Consider the following 27,030-nt stretch of genomic DNA (forward strand, 5'->3'; position numbering starts at 1 on the left):
TCCTCGTTTCACATCTACCAAACAGATTCAACACTAAAAATTGACAAATTAACATCGACTCGAAGAGAACTTAACCAATAAACAACAAACTTAGGCAATGTACATAGTTAAACGACCACCAAACAAACAAAAAAAACCCTAATTTATAAATCCCCAAAATACACACCACCATACCTTTTCGAAGTCTTCTCACACAAATGGCAGGATAAGAAAGAGTAGTTAAACAACAAAAAATGAGCCGGCGCCAGCAAACGACGGTGGTTCGAATCAAGTTCTCTGCGGCGGATGTGTACGGAAACCTAGCTCGGGGAAGAAGAAGCTTATTTGCAGCTTTTATTTTTATTTTTAAAAATAAACGATTTTATTTAATTTTATAATCAGTTCATTAAGGCTAAAAACGTCAATACACAATGATTTATGGCATTAGATTATGTTATGGCAGGCGAGATTTTTTTTTTCTCCCTTATGGCATCTGAGCCCCTCACTCTTTAAAACGTCTTGGAGGAGTCCGGTTTGCACGTAAATGGTAAAACTGTATATAGTGCATGAACTATGATACTGTTTATAAATATAGTTTCAAAACGTTTTCATGTCTATAATCTATAGGAAAAACAAATTATAACGAATATAACAAACTGATATTCATCAGTATTGGGAATATAAATAATTGTATACTAAATTATCTGAAAACCAAATTTTATGTATAACAACTGAATTAACAAAAAAGTTGTGAATTCGATGAACCGAAAAAAAAATTTATTCCTGGTATGATATATTTTCAAATTTCTAATTATCGGAAATCCAAATAACTAAAATCAAACCAACCAAATATATGTAAATGTACTATTATCAATTTGGAACATGTAAAATCACAAAGAAAACGAGAAAAAACACTAGCCTCATGACTCAAAACCAAATTACATACCTAAATTATGATACCATTCATAACATACCTCAACCTCTTAATATTTACAAGTTTGGTTATTAGGGCCGGATCTGAGATTTTAGGGACTTGAAACAAAAACAGAAATGGGGGCGTATAATTGGTTTTATAAAAAAAATATTTTTAAAATTTTTGTAAACTAAATTAGACTAAAAAATTTAGGAACTAAAACAAATGTTTTAATGGGTTTGGCCAAATCGACCCTGTTAGTCACATTTGGATTTGGTTTTAGTTTGAGACACTAAATTACCGTTTTTCCCTCACGTAAATAGTATTATCAATTTTCTCAATATTTTTTGTTCTTTCGCGATTGCCAAAGAGAATCGATGGTGTAAATGTATGTAAGTAAACTGGTAGTAAATAACAAAAGAAATAAAAAGATGATCGTTCAACTGAACTATACATTATATATATGGGCCGTTAAAGGGCTTAGATTAGGCCTTAAATTGTTCCAAACGTGACACAGCCTAATAATTTTGCCGCGAAGCTGATTGTTCAAAACGGCATCCGAATAAAAAGCGGGCAGCGAAAAACTCTGTGTATAACGTTTTCCCGCTACTTCCATTTTCCCTCTTTGTTTTTTCTTTTCTTTTCTTTTTTTCATTATTATTTTTTTCTACCATTTCCTCTCTCGATATCTCTTAAAAACCAGTATCGACCATGAGATTGATTCTTCACTTCGATTCCATTGGATCTCAATCTCGTCCCCGATCTCCCGCCATTTTCCCCTTTCCTTCTGCTAACCTACAATGCCTACCATCGCTGGACCCAGTTCGTCCCCTCGCAAGCATATCGTGGCCGCTAGATCGGAGAACATCGGAGGCATTAGATCCGCCGAAGTCAACACTCCTCGGAAACGCAAGTTGAGATCGGATTCCGCCGCGGAGATTGCAGCGACGGTGGTATCTACGCCGATGAAATGGAAATCTCCTCGTCGTTGTGCTGTTTCAAGCCCCAGGACGCTTAAGGAGGTAAACTGATGAGCTCCTTTTTCGTATCTTCTAGGAGTTGTTTAATTGTCTGGGGATCGATTAGATTGTTGTTCTTATTGGGTTTTTGGCATCTATCATCATCATCTATTCAATTGTTAGATCGGTTTTTGGAAATTTAGATATGTTACTGATTATCCGATTGCAGGAGGTTAAGGAAGATTCTAATGAAAAATTGGAAAGTCCAGTGATATCAGCCGTGAAAAACCAATTCGATTGTTTAGATGTTAAGTCAAAGTGGAATCCTAGAGGTACAAGATAATCCTCCTGATCCTTCAGTGGCTCAATAGATTCTAATGCTCTTTGATATTAGTTGATGTATAATTGATAGAGTTTTGTAATGCGCAGATGATGACCAAATGAAAGCTGTGAAGGAGGCATTGCATGTGTCTAAGGCGCCATCGACTGTTGTATGCCGTGAGAATGAGCAAAAACGGGTTCTAGAGTTTGTAAAAGGTTGTATGGAAGAGAAGAAGGCTGGGAGTTTGTACATATGTGGCTGCCCTGGAACTGGGAAGTCACTATCGATGGAGAAAGTGAGACAACAAGCTGAAGACTGGGCAAAGCAGGTGATGAATCTTATGTCTATTTGAGAACTTGTGATTTGTGTGAGTCTATCAATGAAAAGACTGATATTTCTTCATGAATTCTTTCAGGAAGGCTTGCCTTGCCCGGAAACAGTGTCTGTTAATTGCACTTCACTGACCAAAACAACAGACATTTTCTCCAAGGTAAAGACCTTATGCAATCTGAATACCTCGAAGTTCTTGGTCTCATTTTCAATACGGTTGTTGATTGAGTTATTTTGTTTTTAGATACTTGGTGAAATTGAGACCGGGAAGAAAGCTAATGGCTCCTCTTCACCTCTACAACAACTTCAGATTTTGTTTTCTCAAAAGCAAAAATCTTCCAGCTCAAAGATGATGTAGGTTCTTCTTTTATTTTTGCTGTGATTTGATGACATCCTAAGATTTAAATGTTGTTTCTCACTAAAACTTCATTTGCAGGCTAATAATTGCGGACGAGATGGATTACTTGATCACAAGAGATCGAGGTGTACTTCATGAGCTTTTTATGCTCACAACTTTGCCATTTTCAAGGTGTATACTTATAGGTACTGTCTTTTGCGATCACGTTAACAGTTTAATGTTCATTTATGTACCCGTTTCCTCTGGTCATACAAAATTGTAAATTTATTTGTCGTGTTTGTCCTCCAGGTGTAGCAAATGCAATAGACCTCGCAGATCGTTTCCTTCCAAAATTGAAGTCTCTTAATTGTAAGACTAACTCCATCATGGTGTACAGTTGGAAAATTCTGTTCACCATATTTCCCTTAACTTTGATGAAGAACAAAAGTTAGAGTTTACTCTAACTTAATTTTTCAAATGATGCAGGCAAACCTTTGGTTGTCACTTTCCGTGCCTATTCTATGGAGCAGATCCTTAGGATACTGCAAGAGAGGCTTTTGGTAAGTTTATCTCTAATTCGTGACATAGGATGATATTGCAGACAGAGAAATGCCTGATGAAGTGATTAATACATCTAGTGAAATGTGATATAAGTATATCAGGAAAATATATCGCCAATGGTAGTCAAAGAACTATCAAGAAAAAAAATGTACTATAGATTTACAACCATGCCAACAAAATTTGGCCAATTTGAGAACCTTGTAACTGTAGGGTTGATATCTGTATTCCCAACTCAATTTATGTTCTATCTTGGTCGTAATTTCTTATGTTCAACATTCTGCTCCAACAGGCACTTCCATTTGTTGCATTTCAATCAAAAGCCTTGGAGCTTTGTGCCAGAGTAAGAATAGATTTATGTTTATTTGTTATCTCCCAGTCTAGTGAACCTTCTTTTCTTTTTGAGATTCTGTATTGATGTCAGTATTTTTCCGTTGTGCCAGAAAGTATCAGCTGCATCAGGAGACATGAGAAAAGCTCTATGTGTTTGCAGGTGAATTCTCTTGTGAAAGATTTGTCTCTGGAGTTTATTTTTGTATAGCATTAGATGAATAAGATAGTTCATTACTCTTGAAATCATTACTCTAAAAGTGACAATTCCAGTTTATTAACATATGATTTGATTTACAGGAGCGCCTTAGAAATCTTAGAAATAGAAGTTAGAGGATCAACAGATCAAGAACCACAAATTCCAATTCCAGAGAATCAAATGGTTAGTACTTTTTTATTTACTCAGTTCACTTACTATCAAGGATCCATAGAACCCGTGGTCTTATCCCATAATTGTTCTCATCGATAACTCTACAGGTCAAAATGGATCATATGGTAGCTGCATTGGCCAAGACGTTTAAATCTCCAGTAGTCGACACAATTCAGTCCCTTCCTCAACACCAGCAAGTAAGTTACATCAACATATAGACTTATGTAAATTACAATAATCACTCGTATAGGTTTACAGTATGTTTTACATAGATCCTGACAAAAGATTAGTTTTGTTTTCCAATGTAATCCCAGAATTTTTAGTTATGTTGGAGTTTATTTGATTCTAATGACTTATGTAGTGGGCTGTAATCACATGCTGCTGTTGAAAACTTGCAGATCATAGTTTGTTCTGCGGCAAAGGCCTTTAGAGGAAGCAAAAAGGACAGAACCATTGCAGAGGTAAAAATCTTCATTGAATGAACAATACACAAACAAATACAGCCTCATAAAGTTATAACTAAAGACATTGTACACAATATATTCATCTCTGTTTTCATACTTTGATGCAGTTAAATAAGCTATACATAGAAATCTGTAAATCCTCAACGATAACTCCAGCTGGAATTACAGAGTTCATTAACATGTGTACAGTGCTAAACGACCAGGTACTCTCTCCTATAAAGAATATTCATCTTCTTGGAGATATAGCTCTAATATTGTGTTAGTTTTATATAATCAAAATGCGTAATGGAATCTTGAAAGATCCATTTGATAAAAAAAGTCATTTTTGATTGGCACAGGGGATTTTAAAACTCAGTCACGCTCGAGACGATAAGCTAAAGAGAGTGAGCCTGAGAGTAGATGAAGCAGACATCACATTTGCTCTTAAGGTATATACATATACACTCGTTGTTTACTCCCAAACTATTTACAAATTTTTTTTCCCCAAAATGCAGTTTCTTAATTGTAACACCTTCCTTTTATCATTGCACAAACAGGAAATTCGGTTCTTCCGCAACTGTCTTCTGTGATGAAGTTATTACAGCGATGGTTTTCTTCATTCTTTTACAGAATACAAAAGAGTAAAAAACTCAGTACTCACATACATTGTTTTCTTCTGTAATTTATATGTATCCTTCATTACATTTTACTAATAAGAGCATAAGTAAAATTCTTATTTTGAAAACGAAAATCCCAGAATCTTTGACTAAATGGTCGAGGCAAACACATTTTCTTACAAGTTGATTAATTTTCAAACCATTAATCCAATTAATCCAATAAATCCCTCACTATCTCTTGCACATGTCATTTATTATTATTGTACTTTAAGGGAAAATTATTCGTGGGTTATTAATGGAAAATAATTAAAACAGAAGATAAAAAAGAATAGTGAAACTTCCTCAGACTAACTTTTAAGGTTAATGAAATAACAAACTTAACTTAACATATTGAAGGGCTTATTAGACTAACCTTATAAAGTTGGTTTAAGTCCATTTTATCCAGATGTTGAATATTATTACGAAAATGCCATTATGATTTTTTTTTTATAATTTTTTTTTTCGAAAAAACTTTAATTTTGAAAAAAACTTTTTAAAAAATTGAAATTTTTTTTGATGAAAAAAAAACATTTTTTTAAAACGAAAAAAGCAAAACAAAAAAAAAACAAAACCAAAAACTAAAAAAAAAACCCTAATTCATCTTCTTCTCTCTCTCTTTCTCCTGCGCCGTTTTTTTTTTCTCCCATGGAGCTGCTCTTCTTCATAACATGGCAGCCTCCCTATTTTCGCAGCTTTCTCTTCACAGCTTTCTTTTTGTTTCACAGATTCACACAGATCTTGCCTCAATCGCCGTTCAGAAACTTGTTCAGGTTTGTTTTTTTTCTCATATATCCTCATTTTTCTTATTTTTTCATCTTTCTTCTTCGTCTTCCTCTTTCCCTTCGTCTTCTACTTTCTGTTTGGCGGAGGAGGAGTTTTACTGTTGGTGTTAGAGATCTCGGAAATATTGGCACGACTCTGAAGCGGCGTTCTCGCCGCATCGCGCACAACCGCACTGGACAGATGTTGTTTCGAAGAAATGGTGGTGTCCCGGAGGTTGACGGCGGCGTAAGTTTTTTTCTGTAAAACCCGCAACCCTAATTTTTTTTGTTTCAGGTAAGTTTGGTAGATATATTTGGAAAACGATAAGTAGTTTGGTAGATTTATTGTATTTTTTTGTTGTAAAGTTCATAATATGTGATGGTAGATTTTTTTGAAAAACGATATGTAGTTTGGTAGATTATTAGTTATTTGATGGTAGATATTTAGAAAACGAAATATGGTTTGGTAGATTTATTAGTCATTTGATGGTAAAATTATTTTAGAGTAAAAACGATGTCATTTGGTAGATTTATTAGTCATCTAATGATAGACTTATTTGTAAAACGATGTGGTTGGTAGATTTATTAGTCATTTAATGGTAACTTATTTGAAAAATGATTTGTGTTTGGTAGATTTATTAGTTATTTATGGTAGATTTATCAGTCGTATATATTTGAATTTTATATACGAATGACAGTATTTGTTTATTTTTTTCTGACAGATTATGGGCTTTGCCATGGTGAACAAATCTTTGATGGGATATCTAGCATCGATCCGACATGTTTTACTATGAATTGTAGATTTGCATTTAGTAGATTTATTTTGAAATAATGGTAGATTTATTATTAAATTGATGGTATATCTGTATTTTGAATTTGTAAAAATGATAATTAGATTTTAAATGATAATATTGTTGTTTTCAAATTATATTTGTCGTAAAACATTGACCCAGACATTTTCACATTTTTACCATATTTGCTAGTAATGTTATTATTCAATTTAATTTATTTCTTTACTTTTACTATGATGTATATCATAACTGAATAAAATTTTAATCAAAACACATGACTAAAATCATTTGACATTGTGATGTTGTAAGAGTTTATGTAAATAGAGTTAAATGTAACAAATATTCAAAAATAAAAATAAAAAAATCATAAGTTAAGAGATGGTTATTACAGATATGACATATATGTTCAAAGTTGAAAAGCAAAGTTATCTTAGAGAAAATATATATCATAGAAAAAATATTCATGTTAGAAATTTTTGACCATTGATTATGGCATCAATATCGTAAATACCAATAATCATCTGTGATCGAATCACAGTTAACCGACATAATCTTAGCAAACTCATGCAAAGAAAACGTTAATGGTAACAAAACCAACTCAAATATAACCATGGAACAAGTCTACCATAGTACGAAACTTGTTTAACATACGACACTTCAAAACAAGTCTACCACACCTCTGGTTTTTTCGTAGATAGGACAATACTTTTAGGACAAAAAAGTAATTTCAATCCATAAAGTCAAATGTTTGCCAAACATTAACAACTAAGTCTACCTCAAGCATGAAAAATAACTCTACCATATATACAAGTCTACCATAAGCACTTCATATGTCTACCAGATCGAGGTTATCTTTGTAAATACCAAACTTAATTAATCTACCACATGATTATTTTAAGAAGTCTACCATACATACGATAACTCTACCAGATTACATAAACTCTACCAAACAAACAAACATATCTACCAATATTCTGTAAGTTACCTCATGTAACAAATAATCTACTACTCACCGGAATAAATTTTACTTGAATTTAAATCTACCATAAAACAAACATATCTACCACAAAACAAATAAATCTACCAACATTCTGTAAGTCTACCTCATGTAACAAATAATCTACCACTCACTGGAATGAATTTTACTTGAATTTAAATCTACCACATAACAAATATCTCTACCACAAAAGCGAAAAATCTACCAACAAGATATAACTCTCCCATAAAACAGATATATCTATCATCACGTATTGACACATAAATCTACTGCCAAAGGACATAAGTCTACCAACTCAGAAAATAAATCTACTTCATTGTCAATAAATCTACCGAGAAAGTCAACTATGCGAGAAAGTCAACGCTTTCTTTAACAAGTCTACCAACACTTTTGACAAGTCTACCATTCATAACAACAAATCTACCGAAACATAATAAATCTACCTCTCATCGTCAAAATTCTACCAAGATAAGTCTACCAACATTTGTAAACTCTACCAACTCTCGAATAAATCTACCATTGACCTAATAACTCTACCGACAAAATTTTTGCGTTGACCAAAATTTGATAAGTCTACCGTCAAATTTTCAGCGCTATAATCTGCTTACGTGGCATTAAAAAAATAATGGTATTTTCGTAATTAGGTTTTTTTAACAAAGATAAAAAGAGTGTTTTAGGTATGCTAGATTAGTTTTGTAAAAAAACTAAAAGTGTGCCAAACAAATAATATAGATACTTATAAAGGTTAGTGTAGTAATTCTCTCAAAAGAATATTATTCTAATTGCGTCTGATTTCGGAATCACCTTGAAGGCTTTGAATGTCTTCTTCTACACTCAGTCCTCTTTAAACTGTTAGCGAAAGAAAGAGCTGAATCAACACGATCACTCTGATGTCTGCCGTTTCAAACTTCTCCGTCAAATCTGATTTCTCCGTCGCTGAGGCCGTAGCCGTTACGCACCATCGGCCGCCGCCGCCACCATCATTTCCTTCGCTCCGGTTTCCGTCGTCGCTCGCTTCCCCGCCGGCTACTTCTCTTCACTTTGACGGTGGAGCATCTATCTCCCGATCAAATCTCCTCCCAGTCTCGCGTCTTCGTCCTATCAAATGCTCTTCTTCACCTACTCCATCTTTAGGTGCACTAAAAACTATTCCCCTCTTTAGCAATTCCTTTCGTAATCGAACTTTAACTTCTCCGGGCAGATTTATTAGGAGACCAATTGATAAAATTTAAGGAAGCGGCGGAGAAGGGAAACTTAGTTCCTGTATACCGATGCGTATTCTCGGATCATTTGACTCCGATACTTGCGTACCGATGTTTGGTGAAAGAAGACGATAGAGATGCTCCTAGCTTCTTGTTCGAGTCAGTGGAGCCTGGTCTTCAAGCTTCCAATATCGTAAAGCCTCCTCCATTTTTTCCATTTCTGCCTCTTGTTTGAGTTTTTTGTGTTCTAAATTCAATTTTGAAATATCAATATTTTAGGGGAGGTATAGTGTAGTTGGAGCTCAACCAACAATAGAGATCGTGGCGAAGGGAAATGTGGTCACTGTGATGGACCATGGAGCTGGTCTCAGGACAGAAGAGGAAGTGGAAGATCCGATGATGGTTCCTCAGAAAATCATGGAGGAATGGAAACCACAACGTATTGATGAATTGCCTGAAGCTTTTTGCGGTAAGAGAAGAAAATCTATGAAAGCTAATCTGATTCCTCCTCGGGTGGTTGATTGATAATCTGATTAAAGGTTTCTCCTTTGTTAACCAAGGTGGTTGGGTCGGATACTTCTCTTATGACACTGTGCGTTATGTTGAGAAGAAGAAGCTTCCTTTTTCAAATGCTCCAGAGGATGATAGGAGTCTTCCTGATGTTCATTTGGGGCTTTACGATGATGTGATCGTGTTTGATCATGTCGAGAAGGTATACTGTTGTTCCTAGTATATAAGTACATTGCATCTTTCTATGGAGTATTGATAGAAGAGTTTTTGTACAGACACAGATGGAAATAGTTTGTCTTGATTGTGATTCAATCCTTGGTAGAGTAATTATTCCTGTTGAACACAGAAAGCATATGTGATCCATTGGGTGCGGATAGATAGAGATCGTTCTGTTGAGGATAATTTTAGTGATGGAATGAATCGGTTGGAATCTCTAACCTCTAGAATTCAAGACCAAAAACCGTGAGTAGATCGTTCTCCTAATATTTGGATTAGAACTTTGTCGTTTATTTATATGTTCGAGCTTACATGTTTCGTTTGATTTCAGCCCTAAGATGCCTACTGGTTTCATAAAGCTACGCACTGAGCTATTCGGTCCTAAATTGGAGAAATCAACTATGACGAGAGAGGCATACAAGGAGGCAGTGTTGGAAGCCAAAGAACATATCTTGGCTGGGGATATCTTTCAGATAGTTCTTAGTCAGAGATTTGAAAGGCGGACATTTGCGGATCCATTTGAGATATATAGAGCTCTTAGGATTGTAAATCCAAGCCCGTACATGGCCTATTTACAGGTTTACTCCTTCGGTCCTTGTTTCCTAAAACATTTTCTGGAAACCAATGTCACTAAAACTGTGGTTTTCCTCCTTTATGTGTGTCTTATTTACAGGCTAGAGGATGCATATTAGTTGCTTCAAGTCCAGAAATATTGTTACGTTCGAAAAATGTACCTGTTACCTACTCTCTTCTCTAATCCTTGGTTCCCTTAAATATTGTAAACCCCACCTTCTAAATGAATTGCTTAATCTACAGAGGAAAATTACCAATCGCCCTCTTGCTGGAACTGTCAGAAGAGGAAAGACACCCAAAGAAGATCTAATGTTGGAAAAAGAGCTCTTAAGCGATGAGAAACAGTGCGCAGAGCATGTTATGCTTGTTGATTTAGGAAGGAACGATGTTGGCAAGGTTCATTACCTTAACACTGCTTTACTCTTATTTCATTTTCAGTCTCTTACCCTCTTCTTTTGGAAAACTTGTTGGATTTTCTTGTGAACTCAGGTTTCAAAGCCCGGCTCTGTGGAGGTTGAGAAGCTCATGAATATAGAACGGTATTCACATGTCATGCACATAAGCTCCACGGTATGCCCCTATTTCAATTTTACAGGCAAACAAGTTCTTTTTCACTCAGTAGTATATAGTATGTCACAATTCAATATTGAACGTTTCAAATAGATGCCCATTTCTGTTTGTCTCAACAACACATCTCCTTCTTCACAGGTAAAAGGCGAATTACTCGATGATCTAACAAGCTGGGACGCTCTTAGAGCTGCACTTCCCGTTGGAACCGTGAGCGGAGCCCCAAAGGTTTCTCTCTCACACAAAAACCACAAACTCATTACACATTCACCATACTCAAAAAAATCATTTTGATACAGGTAAAAGCCATGGAGCTGATAGATGAACTGGAAGTAACGAGACGTGGTCCTTATAGTGGTGGCTTTGGAGGCATCTCGTTTAACGGAGACATGGACATCGCCTTAGCTCTCAGAACAATGGTCTTTCCAACAAATACCCGTTACGACACTCTGTACTCTTACAAGCATCCTCAGAGACGTCGAGAGTGGATCGCTCATATTCAGGCCGGAGCTGGAGTTGTTGCAGACAGTAACCCTGACGATGAACAGAAGGAGTGTGAGAACAAAGCAGCGGCTTTAGCCAGAGCCATTGATCTTGCTGAGTCTTCTTTTCTTGAAACACCTGAGGTCACTACTTCCACACCTCGCGTCAACAATGTCTGAGCATAGGCACTCTTGTTTTTCACTTTTGAATTTCAGTATTAACTCACTCAGATAGCTGTTTGATTTGTGAGATTTTTTTTTTTTGTGCTAGTAGAATTTAGGACTAGTGTCCGAAGTTTGTGGTCTTTTCTGTCCAAAAGTTGCTAAAGCACCATAAACACGAACCAAAGCCTGTCTAAAATTCAAGAAGCGGTTGATTAAACCGTTATTATTGTTTGGTAAAAGTCTCTGTACAAGAAAAAAAATTTACCGTCACGAGATGAAAGTAAAAAAAAAACTGCTTACTATAACACTTATTGCGTGGGCCCGATAATACGCAGAGAGCCAGCGCGAGCAACGACCGACTTCATTGAAATAGCGACTAAAACGCTGCGTTTTAATCGAAATTGGGTGGATACCGAATCAATGTGAGAGAGAGAGAGAGGAATTAAAAAGCAGCGATAAAGGAATCGCGCGATAAGGCAGTTGAGACTTGAGCCGTGTGAGATTTTAGGAGAGACGGAGGAGGATGGAGAATCTATGGCGAATCGCGACGGGTCAGGATCCGAACCGGGAGGATTACGAAGGAATCGAGTTCTGGTCCAACCCAGAACGATCCGGGTGGCTCACGAAGCAAGGCGATTACATAAAGACCTGGCGCCGGCGCTGGTTCGTGCTCAAGCGAGGGAAGCTTCTCTGGTTCAAGGATCAAGCCGCCGCAGGAACACGTGGATCTACGCCGCGTGGTGTGATCTCCGTCGGTGATTGTCTCACCGTCAAAGGAGCTGAGGACGTCGTAAACAAGCCGTTCGCGTTTGAGCTGTCGAGCGGTAACTACACCATGTTCTTCATCGCCGATAACGAGAAGGAGAAGGAAGAGTGGATCAACTCTATTGGAAGGTCGATTGTGCAGCACTCGAGGTCTGTGACTGATTCTGAAGTCCTCGATTATGATCACAGGCGGTGATTTTGGCCTCTCAATCTCTCTTATGGTTTTTTTTTTCTCTTCTATGCAATGTTTGATTTTGTCTCACTCTCGCCTGAAATGTAACACTCTTTGTGTCTCTGCTTACTTATTGTACCTTGAAGTTGATGTATGTATGCCTCAAGTTCTAGATCGAATATTCGAATGTCTCTTTGTTATGATTTCTCCTTGATGATCTTTATCTTATTCGATTCAGTGAGTTCCTCTTATCTTACCTTCGGAACAATTTTGTCTGTATAAAGTTCGATCTATTTGCTTCACTTTTGATCTATTCAACAACTCTTGTGGTTTATGTGTTTTTGTTTTTGTCGACTCAAAAAGTAGAGGTCTGTGTAGGGTTTCTGAAGGAGGATTTGGTCTCTGCGACGGTTGATCTACCAAAGCGCATCATCCACGAACAAGAACAAGAATCCGAAATTTGAGAAACGGAGAGTCAACATGTGATTTACTGGTGTTGAAGACTTGTTGTATCAAGTGTGATTAGTTGATCAGAATGAAGAAAGAGAGAGACAGAGATGCAATAAAGTAGCTTTCTTTGGGTTGTGGATCCCACTCTATAATGTCGGCCATTATTTTTGCTCTGTAAGTCATCTTTTCTCTTGAAACTGCCAAGGGCCAACTCAACATTTAGGTAGGAGTAAAACGAATCAGTAGTCATCACGTGTGACAAAAGTCAAGATGAAGGCACCTAATTCTCTTCTTCTACATGTAGATTGCTAAGAGCCTGAGGAGGGAAGAAGAAAAGCTGTCTGTTGTTAGAGATGAGAAACACAGAGCTCATCTTCATCCCAACACCAACTGTTGGTCGCATCTTGTTCAGTTTCTTGAATTTGCTAGGCGTCTCATTGACCAGGATGTTAGGATCCATATCACCATCCTCTTGATGAACCTGCAAGGTCAGTCTCATCTGGATACATATGTTAATTCAATTGCCTCGTCTCAGCCCTTTGTTAGATTCATTGATGTCCCTGAGTTAGAAGAGAAACCATACACTTGGTACTACTCAGTCTGTGGAAGCCTATGTACGATGTTATTGAGAGAAATATCCCTCTAGTGAGAAATATAATTATGGGTATCTCTTATTATCTCCTGCACTGGATGATGGAGTTACGGTCAAGGGAATAGTTGCTGATTTTTTCTGTCTCCCCATAATTGACGTTGCAAAAGATGTAAGTCTTTCTTTTTATGTGTTCTTGAGTACAAACTCCGGGTTCCTAGCTATGATGCAGTATCTAGCAGATCGACATAGTAGAGATATCTCGGTTTTTGTAAGAAAGTCTGAAGAAATGGTGTCAATTCCTGGCTTTGTAACCCTGTCCCTGTCAAAGTTCTCCCATCAGCTCTGTTTTTCGAAGACAGTTATGATGCTTATGTTAAACTAGCAATCTTGTTTACCAAGGCCAATGGAATCCTTGTGAATAGCTCCTTTGATATCGAGCCTACCTCTGTGAATCATTCTTAATGAACAGAATTACCCTTCTGTTTATGCTGTTGGACCCATATTTGACTTAAAGGCCCAGCCTCATCCAGATCAGGACTTAGCCCATGGTGACGAGTATATGAAATGGCTTGATGATCAGCCAGAGGCATGGGTTGTGTTCCTCTGCTTTGGGAGTATGGGCAGGTTAAGAGGTCCTCTGCTGAAGGAAGTAGCTCTTGGACTTGAGCTATGTTAGTACAGATTCCTCTGCAGAGCAGATCCATGCTTAATGATATACGGGTCAAGTGACACTCCTTATATTTTTAATATTCATGTTTAACCTCTTGTAATATATGATAACGGTAGTATGCTTTCTTGCATTGCACACAATTAAATGATGTTTGTTGAACTTCAAATACATAAGATTTTCATCTAACGAGTCCGATAAATAAGAAAAAAAATTTCATGATACATAACTTTTTTTGGGTTGACTAAGAAATAACTTCTTTTAAAACAAAAAAAAAAAATTCTAAGTTAAAATATTTTTTCTATCAATAATGCATTGATTCATTATTATTGTGTATTTGATATAGTACTATATAATCAAAATTTTAAAACATCTGACTTCATCACACATATACATAACACTATGAGTTATTTTTCAGTCATGGTTTTCAATAAAGTTTAAATTTATCAACAATCCATTGTTATTTTATGATTGATTTTTATTTTATTTTTATAATAATCTATTGTTATTGGTTCTTGCATGTATTTACAATCTATTCATTAGAGGAGTTTGAAATTCATTGTTATATAGTTAAAATTTTGAATAGACTAATTAAAGTCTAATATTATACATTTTGACCGATTATTTCATAGATGTTATGAAACTAATTTTATGCTTTTTCTATGTTTTTAGTTACTTTTTTATTTGTTATGAAATTCAATTCTATTAGAATTCAAATGGTATACTTTCTTAATACAATGTCCCATAATTTAAAATTGTAGACAATATATATAATTTAAATTCTAAATACGCTATGTTTTTTCAAATCTGTTCGGCAGTTTCAACTTATACAACTAATACTCCTTATATATACATATTTGTTTGTAAAAAACACTAGAATGAACTAATTGCGCACACTAAAAAATATAAATCGTTAATCTGAATTAAAAAGTGCTTTTATGATAAGATTATAAAACTTTGATATATATTTAAGACAATATTCAAAAAATAACCTTATATTAGAATATTAATCCCAATAAATTATTTTATTAGATAAGCTTTAGTCACTCTACACTAAAGTGTAAACAAACGCTAAAGTTTGACTATAGAGAGTCTTTTGTTTGGTGTGCCAACTGTGACTTGAAAAGTTGGGCACATAAAACTATTTTGAATGATGGATCTTACCATTTGACTACTAAGAAAAATTCATACAGGAAATTCATCAAGACTTAGTATTTTCTTGTCTGTGAGCTATAACCTTGTTTATGCTACAGTCTTTTGGATTTCTTTACATTTAATTTGAACTTTGTTCCTTTCATTAATGTTTAAACATTGTTATTAATTTATCAACCACAACTTGGTTTAGAACTTCACATGATGAGAAATATGTGTTAGCCTGAACTAAAACAGAATCAACAAACAATGTAAACCAAAAATATGGTTCATGGATTAGCTTCTCACTACAAGAAAAGACAGAATTAGCATCGATTTTTTACGACGAATTATTGTCGTCGTAAATTAACGACGAATTAACAACGATTGTGTGCTAAATCGTCGTTAATTCGTTGCAAATAAAATCATGGTAAAATCATCGCAATTTACGACGTTTTTACGATGATGTTTTGATTTTAGAAAATAATAATTAAAAAAATCAAATCATCGTAAAATCGTCACAATTTACGACGTTTTTACAACGATTTGGTTTTTTTCTAATTTATCATTTTTATAAAAAAAAAAAATCAAATCATCGTTGCAACTTACGACGATTTTACGACAATTTGATTTCTTTTTTCTAATTTACTTTTCTTTTTTTAAAACCAAATTTTCGATTTTACAACGATTTTACAACGATTTATAAAAGATACAAAGTCCCACATCGGTAGTTTTGGAAAATTTGTTATAATATATATATACATATTCATAACTATAAACAATCAGTATATCACTAACATCAGAGTAACTACCGGCTACACCATCGGCCACCACGGATCACCATCGGCCACCACCAGCGACCACCAGCCAACACCGGCCACCACCGGCCACCACCGGCCACCACCACCGGCGACCACCGGTCACCACCGGCGACTACGGTCACCACCGGCGACCACCGGTCACCACCGGCGACTACGGTCACCACCGGCGACCACCGGTCACCACTGGCGACCACCATCCACCACCGGAGACCACCAGCCACCACCGCTAATTATTATTTTAAATAAAAAATAATAAATAATTATCGAATGCGACGATTTTACGATGATTTTATTTTTTTTAATAAAAAAACATAATCGTCGTAAAATCGTTGTAAATTAGCGACGTTTTTTATTCGTCGCTAACTTATAACAATTTCGCATTAGCGACGATCGATTAACGATTACAAATTCGTCGTAAAATCGATGGTAAACCCTGTTTACAACGATTTTACACCGAATATAGTCGTTGTAAATAGAGTGTTTTCTTGTAGTGTCTCCTTATCAACTCTATTGTATCTGAGTATCGACGTTTCCAAAAGTTAGATGGGATAGGTCGTCTCAAAATGATAATTGATGAATCGAGTTACACATTGATGAAATATTAATTGACCCATCGGGCTTGCTTTGCCAGGAAAGGTTTTAATGCTTACAAGTTACAACAAGAACTGGTCAAGTGGTTTGAGGAGGACAAGATACCGAACGATGTTAAACCGATCTTGAGTTAGGCATTGTAAATCACTTTATGGCCTAACTAAAAGATACCAACGATATAATTCACTGAATTCAAACAAATATCGTGATTTTCTTATTATGGTATAATTGGTAAAAAAAAAAAAAAAAAACAGAATCAAAAACATTGGAGCTGCTGATTCATCCTATTAGTCTATTACGCACGTATTAAGTGGATTACATATCAAAAACCAATTAAAATATTATCTAATTAAGATGGATAGACACAAGCACCATAGCTAGGGTTTGTAGTAGTGAACGTGCCGCTGTTTGGGAAAAAGAATGTGCAAGCCTGGTCGGTGCGGTCATGGCTTTGGTAATAAGCGTTCATCACATAAGACGCATGGCTTAGCAGAGTGTTGGGATTATAACAGGCTCCATCAGGTAGGATCGGTCTACAATCAACTCCCATTTGGCTACACGCAAAAGTGATATTGTCTTGAAGCTGCTTTTCCTTGGCCGTAGGAGATGCTACACACCATTTTGTTGAGCTTGCCACGGGAAGGTGGTGGATCATCATGGAAGATAGGAGGACGACGAAGAGCGTCAACAAAGGCGACATTTTTGCCATTTATGCAAAGAGTTATGTTTTAGAGATCTATGCGAGTATTATAGTATGCATGTCTTTATATATATATGGACTAAACCAACTAATTGTATATGTTATATTTCCAAAAGCATAGGCGGTTCCTGTTGGGAAATCATTCCCATTTAATTTAGATGATTTTGTGTTTCCTAAATTAATTATTCGTATCATTCTAATTTAGGAAGTTAAGGTATATGCTCTTTTCTTAGTATAAACTATGTACTTATTTCTTTGGAGAAACCCTTTTGATGAATATTCAGAAAATCCGTAAACGTCCTTTTGAACAAAATGAAGTATATTTAGAAGAAAATCGAAGATAGTTGAATAAAATAATTGAAATCGTATGTTTAATTATAAAAAAAATTTATCACTAGATCGTCAAATATTTGTAATATTCAGGAAAAAACATCTATATAATTAGAAAAATAACAAAAAGAAATTCTAGAGGTGAACAAATATACGTCCTTCTTCATAACGGAGAAACCAAACTAATTTTGATTAAAAAAAATCAGTATGTGTATTTATTGAATGCCATATCTGTTAGTTATTCGTTTTTTTTTCTTAAACAAAACCTATAAATTATAGAAAATTTTAAGGGAGTTTTTTTTTTCTATGGTTAACACCTTAGCATATCGTCATAAATTGATGTATAAATATACTTATTTTTTTTAAAATAATATATATTTGCATTTTATATTTTGTATTACTATTAATGTAAATCCTGCCAAAAAAGGTGAATCTTGCGATATTGCTGTTAACTTTTTATTTTTGGTTTGTGGGTAGAACTTCGATAAATAGTATCGAAGTTTCCAAAAATTGACGGGTAGGCCCAACAAAAGTAAGGTCAGGCCCACTCGCCTTTTAAAAAATATTAGTCAAATTTGGCCGACAGATACGCCGTCTCTAAACGATCATTGACGCATCGTATCACTGATCCTCTAATCTGACAGAAACGGTTAAGTGGACAAAGTGAAAGTCGTTTCTATTTTATATTTCGAAGAGAACATAAACCATTTCCCAAACTTTCGATGTGGGACAATTCTGACTCTTATTTCAAGTGTCGCACGCTCGGATCTACGCCACGTGGCGTAATCTCAGTCAGAAAACGTCTCACCGTCAAAGGAGCTGACTCAGTGGCAGAGGACGAGTAGATGTATTTACTTCTCATTGCGAATGTAACTCGATATTGGAGAGTTTGTGTGTGGTTTGATGTGCAGAGCAAAACAGCTCAATGGATTTCTTGATGTTCAAGGAACTGAAGCTCGTTGCTGTTGAAATGAGGTTGGGACTTATTGGGACGTGGGGATGAGCTTTGTAATGGCAAAAGAGAGGCTAAAGTTTTAGATGTTTGATGGAGAAAGATAACATGTCGATGAGTAAGAAGGTAAAAATTGAGATGTGGAATTTCATTTCTTTCGACACAATAGGAAGCGAGTCTTAGGATCTATAGTCTTTACAATTTTTTGCTATTGTGTTTCTCATAAGAGTTGGATCGAAACCATCACAAAGTCTTTTATGTAGAACTCAACACAAAACCTAGCTTAAAAAGTTTACAAGTCGTATAGATTTCAGGCCTTGATTTATTCTTACCCAATCTAATATGAGATATTTTGTATACCAGCCTAAGTTCTTAGGGGGTTATTGGGAGTTGGATTTATGAAAATTTTTGTTGATTTTAAAAATCATGAGATTTGTTAAATTTTTAAGAGTTTTGTTGGATTTGTAAAAATTAGAGAGATTTTTATGGATTTAAACAATCTATTAATTTTTTTTTAATATGACAGATTTTGAGAATCCAAGGGATATAGGTAGTATTTTGAGAATCATGATTTATGAATTAAATTACAAAGAATCATTATGCCAATAACACTAGATTATAACAGAATTATAGAATCATTAAAATGCAAACTTTTTAAATAACAATGGATTTTGATTAGATTATAAAAATCATCATATCAATAACAACTGATTTTTATAATCTCTAAATGAATAACAGAGAAATCTATTAAGAATGTAAAAATGCACAAATCAATAACTATAGAATCTTAAACTCTAAAAATCTTTATAAATCAACTCTCCAATAACACACCCTAAAATTTGTTTTGTCTTTTCTTTTCTCCTTTTTTGACTTTCGAGTCTCTCAGAAATAGTGAGAAGAAGATGAAGAAGCAAGAATATGAGAGTATATATTGAGACAATGAATAAAGACTTAGACAATATGAGAAGACTCGGTATAGCTTGTCTATATATCGAGGCTAACATTTGGCTAAGTATGAAATAATGAGGCCGATGCTTAAGTCAGATCCAGTAAGAGGAACTCAGGCCCAAGAAGATGTCTCGTGAGAAATATGACCGTTAGAAGGCAAGAGAAGACAAAGAAAAGTGGTTAGACTCGTTTAAGGAAACATGTGACTATTCTCGGAGCTGTCACTTTCAGTCTCGGGATCTCCTTTGTTTGTCATTTAGTTTCTAGAGAAATATCTTCTAGGGTTTTAGTTCTTTGTGTCTGCCTATATATGTATCGTCGTATCAACCTCAGAAATACGAAGTTTTTGGAGACATTATTCTCCTTCCTCTTTATCTCATTTCACTTTCTTAATACTCGCTAATCTTCTTCTTAATCCGTATTATTCTAACATGGTATCAGAGCAAAGATTCGTCTAAACTCTTATTCTCTTCTATTCTCATTAATCTTCATAATCTCTCTTACTCTCCTTCATTCTTATCTTCTCGATTCATCTCGTCTGTTCTTCATACTTCTGGGAACGTTTTTTTTTTTTATCCTCCGGGCATTAGCTTTATCCAGCGGTCCGGTCTCATCTTTCTTATGGAAACGCCGAAAATTGTGGTGATTCCGATCACCCTTAAGGGGACAAACTATCTCCTTTGGTCTCGTACCACCAAGACAGCCTTGTGTGGTCGAGGACTTTGGCATCACGTCTTAGAAGACAATACACCAAATGAAGCCGCAAAAGATGAAGTGAAGAGCGAAGAGGTCAAAGCTGCAGAAGTTAAATGGTTTCAAGAAGACCAAACTGTGCTGGGCCTCATTCAAAACTCTCTGGATCCGGCCATTCTTGAAGCTTATTCTTATTGCAAAACCTCTAAATCGCTTTGGGAAACTCTCAAGAATGTGTACGGCAATGAAACCAACTTGAGCCGAGTTTTTGAAGTCAAGAAGGCTATCAATGATCTCAGCCAAGAGGACATGGAGTTCAAAAATCACTTTGGGAAGTTCAGATCCTTGTGGGCTGAACTAGAGATGCTTCGCCCAGCTACCTTGGACCCCACGGTTCTCAATGCAAGGAGAGAACAAGATAAGGTGTTCGGTCTCTTACTCACACTGAACCCTGTCTTCAATGACCTCATCAAGCATATACTGAGGGAAGACAAGCTTCCAAGCCTTGATGAAGTGTGTGCTCGGATTCAAAAGGAACAGGGGTCACTCGGGCTCTTTGGTGGTAAAGGTGAACTCTTGACGGCCAATAAAGGCGTTTACAAGCCTGATGAGAAGAGATCTGCAACTTGCGACCACTGTCACAAGAAAGGCCACACCAAAGACAAGTGCTGGATCCTCCATCCCCATCTCAAACCAAACAAGTTCAAGGAACATCGAGCCAATGCTGCATCAGCCTACTCGGGTACACAAAGTCAAGCTGGTTCATCTTCTCAAGCAAGTGAAGCTGCTATGGCGGCCACTGATGACTTTGTGAGGAAAGCTGATCTAGAAGCCGTAATCAAAGCCATTGCCTCTCTCAAAGAATCCGGTATCACATTCTTTACTCATAAACCTAGTAACGCTCTTATTGTGGATTCAGGTGCTTCTCACCATATGATTAGTAACCCTAATTTACTAAACAATATAGAACCGGCTCTAGGAAATGTTATAATTGCTAATGGTGATAGAATTCCAGTTGAGGGAATAGGTAATTTGAACTTGTTTAATAAGAACTCCAAAGCCTTCTTCATGCCTAAATTCACATCTAATCTATTATCGGTTAAGAGAGCAACTACTGATTTAAACTGTAAAGCGATATTTGGTCCTAATGATGTGTATTTTCAGGCTATTGAGAATGGCAAAGTTCTTGGCAAAGGTGGAACCAAAGATGAACTCTATATTCTCGAGGATCTATCTCCAAGCACTTCTGAATCTATTTTATCTAGTTCTTGTCTTTCGGTTAATGTTGATGCAATGTGGCATGCTAGATTAGGTCATCCCCACTCTCGTGCACTTGGATTATTGTTGCCACATGTTTCGTTTGATCACTCTAGTTGTGAAGCATGTATTCTTGGCAAACATTGCAAAACTGTTTTTCCCAAGTCATCCGCTATTTATGAGAATTGTTTTGATTTAGTGCATTCTGATGTTTGGACTTCTCCTTGTATGTCTAGGGATAACAACAAGTATTTTGTGACTTTCATTGATGAAAAATCTAAATATACTTGGGTTACTCTCTTGCCATCCAAGGATCGAGTGTTTGAAGCATTCTTGAATTTTAAAAATTATGTCACTAACCATTACAATGCTAAGATCAAAATTTTAAGGTCAGATAATGGAGGAGAATACACAAGCCATCGATTCAAAGAATATCTATCAAAACATGGCATTTTGCATCAAACAAGTTGCCCTTACACGCCACAACAAAATGGAGTGGCCGAAAGAAAGAATAGACATCTGATGGAGGTGGCTAGATCGATGATGTTCCACACCAATGTGCCCAAAAGATTTTGGGGGGATGCTGTACTTGCCGCATGTTATCTTATCAACCGAATTCCAACCAAAGTCTTAAAGGACTTATCACCATTTGAGGTACTAAATCACAATAAACCATCTCTTGATCATCTGAGGGTTTTTGGGTGTATTTGCTTTGTCTTAGTACCAGGTGATCAGAGGAATAAGCTAGAAGCTAAGAGCACAAAGTGCATCTTCTTGGGCTATTCGACAACACAGAAAGGGTACAAGTGCTATGATCCCTGCACCAACCGCACCAGTGTATCTCGAGACGTCAAGTTTCTTGAGCACCAAGGATATTACAACACTAAAGATTGGGAAGAGCTCAAAGACCTGTCTAGATCTCCTAGTGACCGTGCCACAAGCTTGAGATTTCTATTAGATCATCTTGGTAATGATGGACCGGCCAGAAGCGGTTTGGAGCAGCCCACAGCAGGTCCAAGCGAGCCGGAGTCTCCTACGTCCGACACGATTATACTGGAACAACAGCAAGACCAGGAACCTGAGGTGGCCCCAGTTCAACCGCAAGAACATGAGAACATTGGAGAAACCGAGCTATTATCAGATGATGATGACGAAATGGTGCAAGAACCTGTAGCCACAGAACCGCAACAACTTAGACGCAGCACCAGATTAATCAATACTCGGGTCTATTACAACAACAAGGCCGTGGCTCATCCTTCTCAAGTCACTTGTTCGATTGCCCTCTTACCAATGGCGCACCAAGCTTTTCTTGGCAAAGTTGATATCAACTTCATTCCACAAAGCTATGATGAAGCTAAAGACAAGGAAGAATGGATCACTGCCATTGGAGATGAGAAAGACGCAATGATCAGGAACCATACTTGGGATGAAGCTGATTTACCCGCAGGCAAGAAAGCTGTTAGCTCTAAGTGGGTTTTCACCATCAAATACAAGAGCAATGGAGAAATTGAGAGACACAAGGCAAGATTAGTAGCTCGGGGATTCACTCAAACCTATGGAGATGATTACACTGATACATTTGCTCCGGTGGCCAACCTCAAAACTGTAAGGGTCATTCTCTCGTTAGCTACTAACTTGTCTTGGGAGCTGTGGCAGATGGACGTCAAGAACGCATTCCTTCAGGGGGAGCTTGATGAGGAAGTCTATATGCAGCCTCCTCCGGGCCTTGACGATTCCATTGCTCCAGGCAAAGTTCTCAGGCTGAGAAAGGCCATATACGGTCTTAAACAATCCCCACGCGCTTGGTATCACAAACTCAGCTTCACTCTCAGAGATCATGGCTTCAAGAAATCTGAATCTGATCACACTCTATTTACTCTCCAAAGTTCTCAAGGTATAGTTGTTGTTCTCATATACGTTGATGACTTGATCATCTCCGGAGACAACAAGGAAGGTATCGCGTCTACTAAAGCATTTCTCAAATCTGTATTTGATATCAAAGATCTTGGGGTGCTCAAATACTTTCTTGGGATAGAAGTGTGCCGGTTTGAAGATGGCCTCTTCTTGTCCCAAAGAAAATATATCCTTGATCTTTTGAGTGAAACAGGTTTTCTTGATGCTAAACCCGCCAAAAATCCTCTTGAAGATGGTTACAAGGTCAATCGAAAGGGGGAGCAATCTGATGAGCCATTCAAAGACATTCCACTCTACCGGCGTCTTGTAGGTAAGCTTATTTATCTAACACTTACCAGGCCTGATCTTTGTTTTGCTGTGAATCAGGTGAGCCAGCACATGCAAAAACCTACAGTGTACCATTGGAGCTTGGTGGAGCGTATCTTGCGATATCTCAAGGGATCCTCTGACCAAGGCATTTGGATGGGAAAGAATAACAACACAGAGATAGTTGGTTACTGCGATGCTGATTGGGCTGGAGACAGGAATGATAGAAAATCCACAACTGGATATCGTACATTCATAGGAGGCAACTTGGTGACCTGGAAGACAAAGAAGCAGAAAGTGGTGTCTGACTCAAGTGCTGAATCAGAATATCGAGCCATGAAGAAGCTAGCAAACGAACTTACTTGGCTCAAAGCACTGCTCAAAGATCTCAACATCGAATCCTCAAAGCCTATGACCTTTCATTGCGACAATCAAGCAGCTATACACATAGCCAACAACTCGGTGTTTCATGAGAGAACAAAGCACATCGAGATAGATTGCCACAAAGTCAGGCAAAAGATCGAAGATGGAGTTATACTTCCATGCTACACTAGAAGTGAAGACCAGTTAGCCGATATCTTCACCAAAGCTGCGAGTCTTAAAGTTTGTGATCGTATCTTCAGCAAACTGGGACTCGTGAACATCTCTCAAGCCTGATCTCAAGCACTCTGATCCATGAACATTATACTCTTTTTCCTTGGCATAGTTTTTATCCCATGAGGTTTTTCTATGTCAAGGTTTTAATGAGGTTATGTTTGTGGATCTCCAAGCTTAGCCATACAATCTATATGTCTAAGCTTGAGGGGGAGTATTGAGACAATGAATAAAGACTTAGACAATATGAGAAGACTCGGTATAGCTTGTCTATATATCGAGGCTAACATTTGGCTAAGTATGAAATAATGAGGCCGATGCTTAAGTCAGATCCAGTAAGAGGAACTCAGGCCCAAGAAGATGTCTCGTGAGAAATATGACCGTTAGAAGGCAAGAGAAGACAAAGAAAAGTGGTTAGACTCGTTTAAGGAAACATGTGACTATTCTCGGAGCTGTCACTTTCAGTCTCGGGATCTCCTTTGTTTGTCATTTAGTTTCTAGAGAAATATCTTCTAGGGTTTTAGTACTCTTTGTGTCTGCCTATATATGTATCGTCGTATCAACCTCAGAAATACGAAGTTTTTGGAGACATTATTCTCCTTCCTCTTTATCTCATTTCACTTTCTTAATACTCGCTAATCTTCTTCTTAATCCGCATTATTCTAACAGTATAAACTTATATATTTTTAGTATAAACTTATATATATATATATATTTAGTATAAACTTATATTTAATATTCATAATGAGAAAGTGATTGTTATTAATTTTTTTCTTTGGTTTATGTAAGGAGCTATTGAATATGAGATTTTTGGAGTTTCTAATTTGGATAACAAAATGCAGAAATATAAACCACAAAATTGATTTGGGATTAAAAATTTATGCAATACTTTTGTTCAAACTCTGCACAAATGAATATTAATATTATTAACATATACTAATATGACCCCTGTATAATTAATTAGTACATTTAATATTTATAATTTCGTTATAATTATATAATATATGTAAAAATTTTATATTTTATATTTTGCCTATTATTATAAAGACGGGTCTGGATCCGCTCCAACCATAAGCAAGTAAAGGGAGGCTTTGATATGTGAATTTCAAGTGCCAATGAGTCGTTTGAAATGATTTTCATCAGAAATTGTAGGAATTCCAACGTGATATCCGAAGACATGGTGACTAAAGCGATACTACTAAGCATTTCTAAGCATTTCATGATTTGGAGAGCATCCATATCAACGATCAAGAGAGGACGATATAATTATCATTTCTCAGTTGACGGAGGTGGTGGATTCGTCGTGCAATGGCCCCCAACAATGAGCAAGACTAAAGTTGCGTTCTCGTTTTCTCGTTTTTCATTCATCATCAAATCGGCAAAATTCAAAGAAAGGAAGATTTGTTTTCAAGCATAATGTGAAAAAAGGCAATTAGGGTTTAACGTTGCAAATCTTAGATCAATGATAATTATAATTATAATTATAAAAACGTGGCAAGTTTTTTTCCCTTTTAAAATTAAATTAACTTTAAAGAACTTATATAGTCAGAGGGTAAAATGTTGGAAAAATTGAGGAAAAAAAGAACGTGTTACAATTTCTTAGATTAAAGATCTCTAGAATATTATCAATGTTGCCCGATTTTAATGGAAAGTAATTGCCCACATTGTCTTCTACTAGTACGGAAACAAAGATCTTTATAATTTTTTTTTTAAGAGAAGCAAGAATTTGTCTCTTTGTAAGCAATCATCATGAGCCATTTCAAATCCCCCATCCTTGATCCATCACCGATCGATATTTTATCGAACTAATCGGCATTATAAATCATGTTCATGTGTGATGTGTCTAACTCTCAATTCTTCATTAGTATACAATAGATTTAGGAAAGATCTGGTCCATCGGCGTCTTCTATCACGAGTTAATTAAGGTGACTACCTTTGTTTGTTACATTTTTGATATTATTATTAATAATCAAATTGTATTTGAGTTGGAAGAGCAGCAATGTATGATTTGATGATGGTTTACACTTGTTACTTGGCGATCATAGCCGGTTTAAAGGGTCACATTGATGCTTTTGCCTGTGTACCAGAAGGCTTTACCGGCTCTGTATCGATCATGCATGTTAGGCGTTGTGTTTTACTTTTTTTGCGCAGTTATTACTAGACGTTTTCGTTGTGCAGTGTTCTTCAAACCTTTTGTGATGTTCTAAGGATGAATGGAAGATTTTGATGTAAACTTTTTGAATACAGTTTCATTTGTTTTGTCGAAATAAGCATGTTTGGTTTTGATTGATTTATTATTGAAGCATGATACTGTATTCGTCCTTGACATGAGTTCAAATCAAATTTATCAAGAATATTACTTTGAAGAAACCAAACTTAATTAAACCCTTAAATGCCTTTTGTTAATTTGGTTTCAAAGACCCTTAATGACTTTTGAGTGAAGGTAGCCACTTTTTTATAATTATCCCTATATCTGTAAAACTAATGGTAACAGAAACCAAAAAAAAAAAAAAATTAAGGTATAATAAGTTTATATCTATTTCTATAATACTTTACAATATTTTAACGAAATGATTTTAATTTGAATCTTATCTATTCAAAAGTTTGAAACCAACCCTTGTGCTGTGTTTGTGGAATTTATAATGTAAAAGTTACGAAGAGAGACGGATTCACAAAAAAAAAGTCA

General features: G+C 36.2%; 5 protein-coding genes across 5 annotated transcripts; 4 read left to right on the top strand and 1 right to left on the bottom strand.

The window, feature by feature from the left end:
* Positions 1 to 1,630: 1,630 nt before the first annotated feature.
* Positions 1,631 to 5,255, top strand: LOC18027777 (cell division control protein 6 homolog). Its single transcript, XM_006409968.2, has 16 exons — positions 1,631 to 1,914; positions 2,081 to 2,183; positions 2,281 to 2,501; positions 2,589 to 2,663; positions 2,748 to 2,857; positions 2,940 to 3,046; positions 3,150 to 3,209; positions 3,327 to 3,400; positions 3,691 to 3,741; positions 3,842 to 3,891; positions 4,029 to 4,110; positions 4,206 to 4,295; positions 4,497 to 4,559; positions 4,670 to 4,765; positions 4,901 to 4,990; positions 5,099 to 5,255. Exons 1-16 carry the CDS (start codon positions 1,693 to 1,695, stop codon positions 5,129 to 5,131), a joined length of 1,527 nt encoding a protein of 508 aa, XP_006410031.1. The 5' UTR covers positions 1,631 to 1,692; the 3' UTR covers positions 5,132 to 5,255.
* Positions 5,256 to 8,572: 3,317 nt separating this feature from the next.
* On the top strand, positions 8,573 to 11,700 carry LOC18027778 (anthranilate synthase alpha subunit 2, chloroplastic). Its single transcript, XM_006409969.2, has 11 exons — positions 8,573 to 8,880; positions 8,948 to 9,141; positions 9,228 to 9,417; positions 9,509 to 9,660; positions 9,805 to 9,920; positions 10,006 to 10,252; positions 10,348 to 10,404; positions 10,491 to 10,643; positions 10,737 to 10,817; positions 10,956 to 11,042; positions 11,114 to 11,700. Exons 1-11 carry the CDS (start codon positions 8,637 to 8,639, stop codon positions 11,474 to 11,476), a joined length of 1,884 nt encoding a protein of 627 aa, XP_006410032.1. The 5' UTR covers positions 8,573 to 8,636; the 3' UTR covers positions 11,477 to 11,700.
* Positions 11,701 to 11,849: 149 nt separating this feature from the next.
* On the top strand, positions 11,850 to 14,245 carry LOC18027779 (pleckstrin homology domain-containing protein 1). Its single transcript, XM_006409970.2, has 2 exons — positions 11,850 to 13,022; positions 13,153 to 14,245. The coding sequence occupies exon 1, from the start codon at positions 11,985 to 11,987 to the stop codon at positions 12,420 to 12,422; it is 438 nt and encodes a 145-aa protein (XP_006410033.1). The 5' UTR covers positions 11,850 to 11,984; the 3' UTR covers positions 12,423 to 13,022; positions 13,153 to 14,245.
* On the top strand, positions 13,190 to 14,245 carry LOC18027780 (UDP-glycosyltransferase 71D1). Its single transcript, XM_024160913.1, is given in 7 exon segments — positions 13,190 to 13,246; positions 13,249 to 13,428; positions 13,430 to 13,461; positions 13,463 to 13,517; positions 13,520 to 13,745; positions 13,748 to 13,895; positions 13,897 to 14,245. Coding segments are annotated over 7 exon segments (990 nt in total). The 5' UTR covers positions 13,190 to 13,201; the 3' UTR covers positions 14,201 to 14,245.
* Positions 14,246 to 16,999: 2,754 nt separating this feature from the next.
* LOC18027781 (major pollen allergen Ole e 10) lies at positions 17,000 to 17,629 on the bottom strand. Its single transcript, XM_006409972.2, has one exon. It carries the CDS (start codon positions 17,357 to 17,359, stop codon positions 17,000 to 17,002), a length of 360 nt encoding a protein of 119 aa, XP_006410035.1. The 5' UTR covers positions 17,360 to 17,629.
* Between the last annotated feature and the right edge of the window lie 9,401 nt (positions 17,630 to 27,030).

This window comes from Eutrema salsugineum, unplaced genomic scaffold, assembly GCF_000478725.1.
Source record: "Eutrema salsugineum unplaced genomic scaffold, Eutsalg1_0 scaffold_10, whole genome shotgun sequence".
Classification (NCBI taxonomy): Eukaryota; Viridiplantae; Streptophyta; class Magnoliopsida; order Brassicales; family Brassicaceae; genus Eutrema; species Eutrema salsugineum.

Bases quoted from the DNA above. Each gene is read 5' to 3' on its own strand.
- LOC18027779 (XM_006409970.2), top strand. From the start codon at position 11,985: ATGGAGAATCTATGGCGAATCGCGACGGGTCAGGATCCGAACCGGGAG.
- LOC18027781 (XM_006409972.2), bottom strand. From the start codon at position 17,359: ATGGCAAAAATGTCGCCTTTGTTGACGCTCTTCGTCGTCCTCCTATCT.
- LOC18027778 (XM_006409969.2), top strand. From the start codon at position 8,637: ATGTCTGCCGTTTCAAACTTCTCCGTCAAATCTGATTTCTCCGTCGCT. The intron at 8,881-8,947 runs GTGCACTAAAAA...TTCTCCGGGCAG, and splicing joins TTCACCTACTCCATCTTTAG to ATTTATTAGGAGACCAATTG. The intron at 10,818-10,955 runs GTATGCCCCTAT...CCTTCTTCACAG, and splicing joins TCATGCACATAAGCTCCACG to GTAAAAGGCGAATTACTCGA.
- LOC18027777 (XM_006409968.2), top strand. From the start codon at position 1,693: ATGCCTACCATCGCTGGACCCAGTTCGTCCCCTCGCAAGCATATCGTG. The intron at 2,858-2,939 runs GTAGGTTCTTCT...CTTCATTTGCAG, and splicing joins TCTTCCAGCTCAAAGATGAT to GCTAATAATTGCGGACGAGA. The intron at 3,047-3,149 runs GTACTGTCTTTT...TTTGTCCTCCAG, and splicing joins TTCAAGGTGTATACTTATAG to GTGTAGCAAATGCAATAGAC.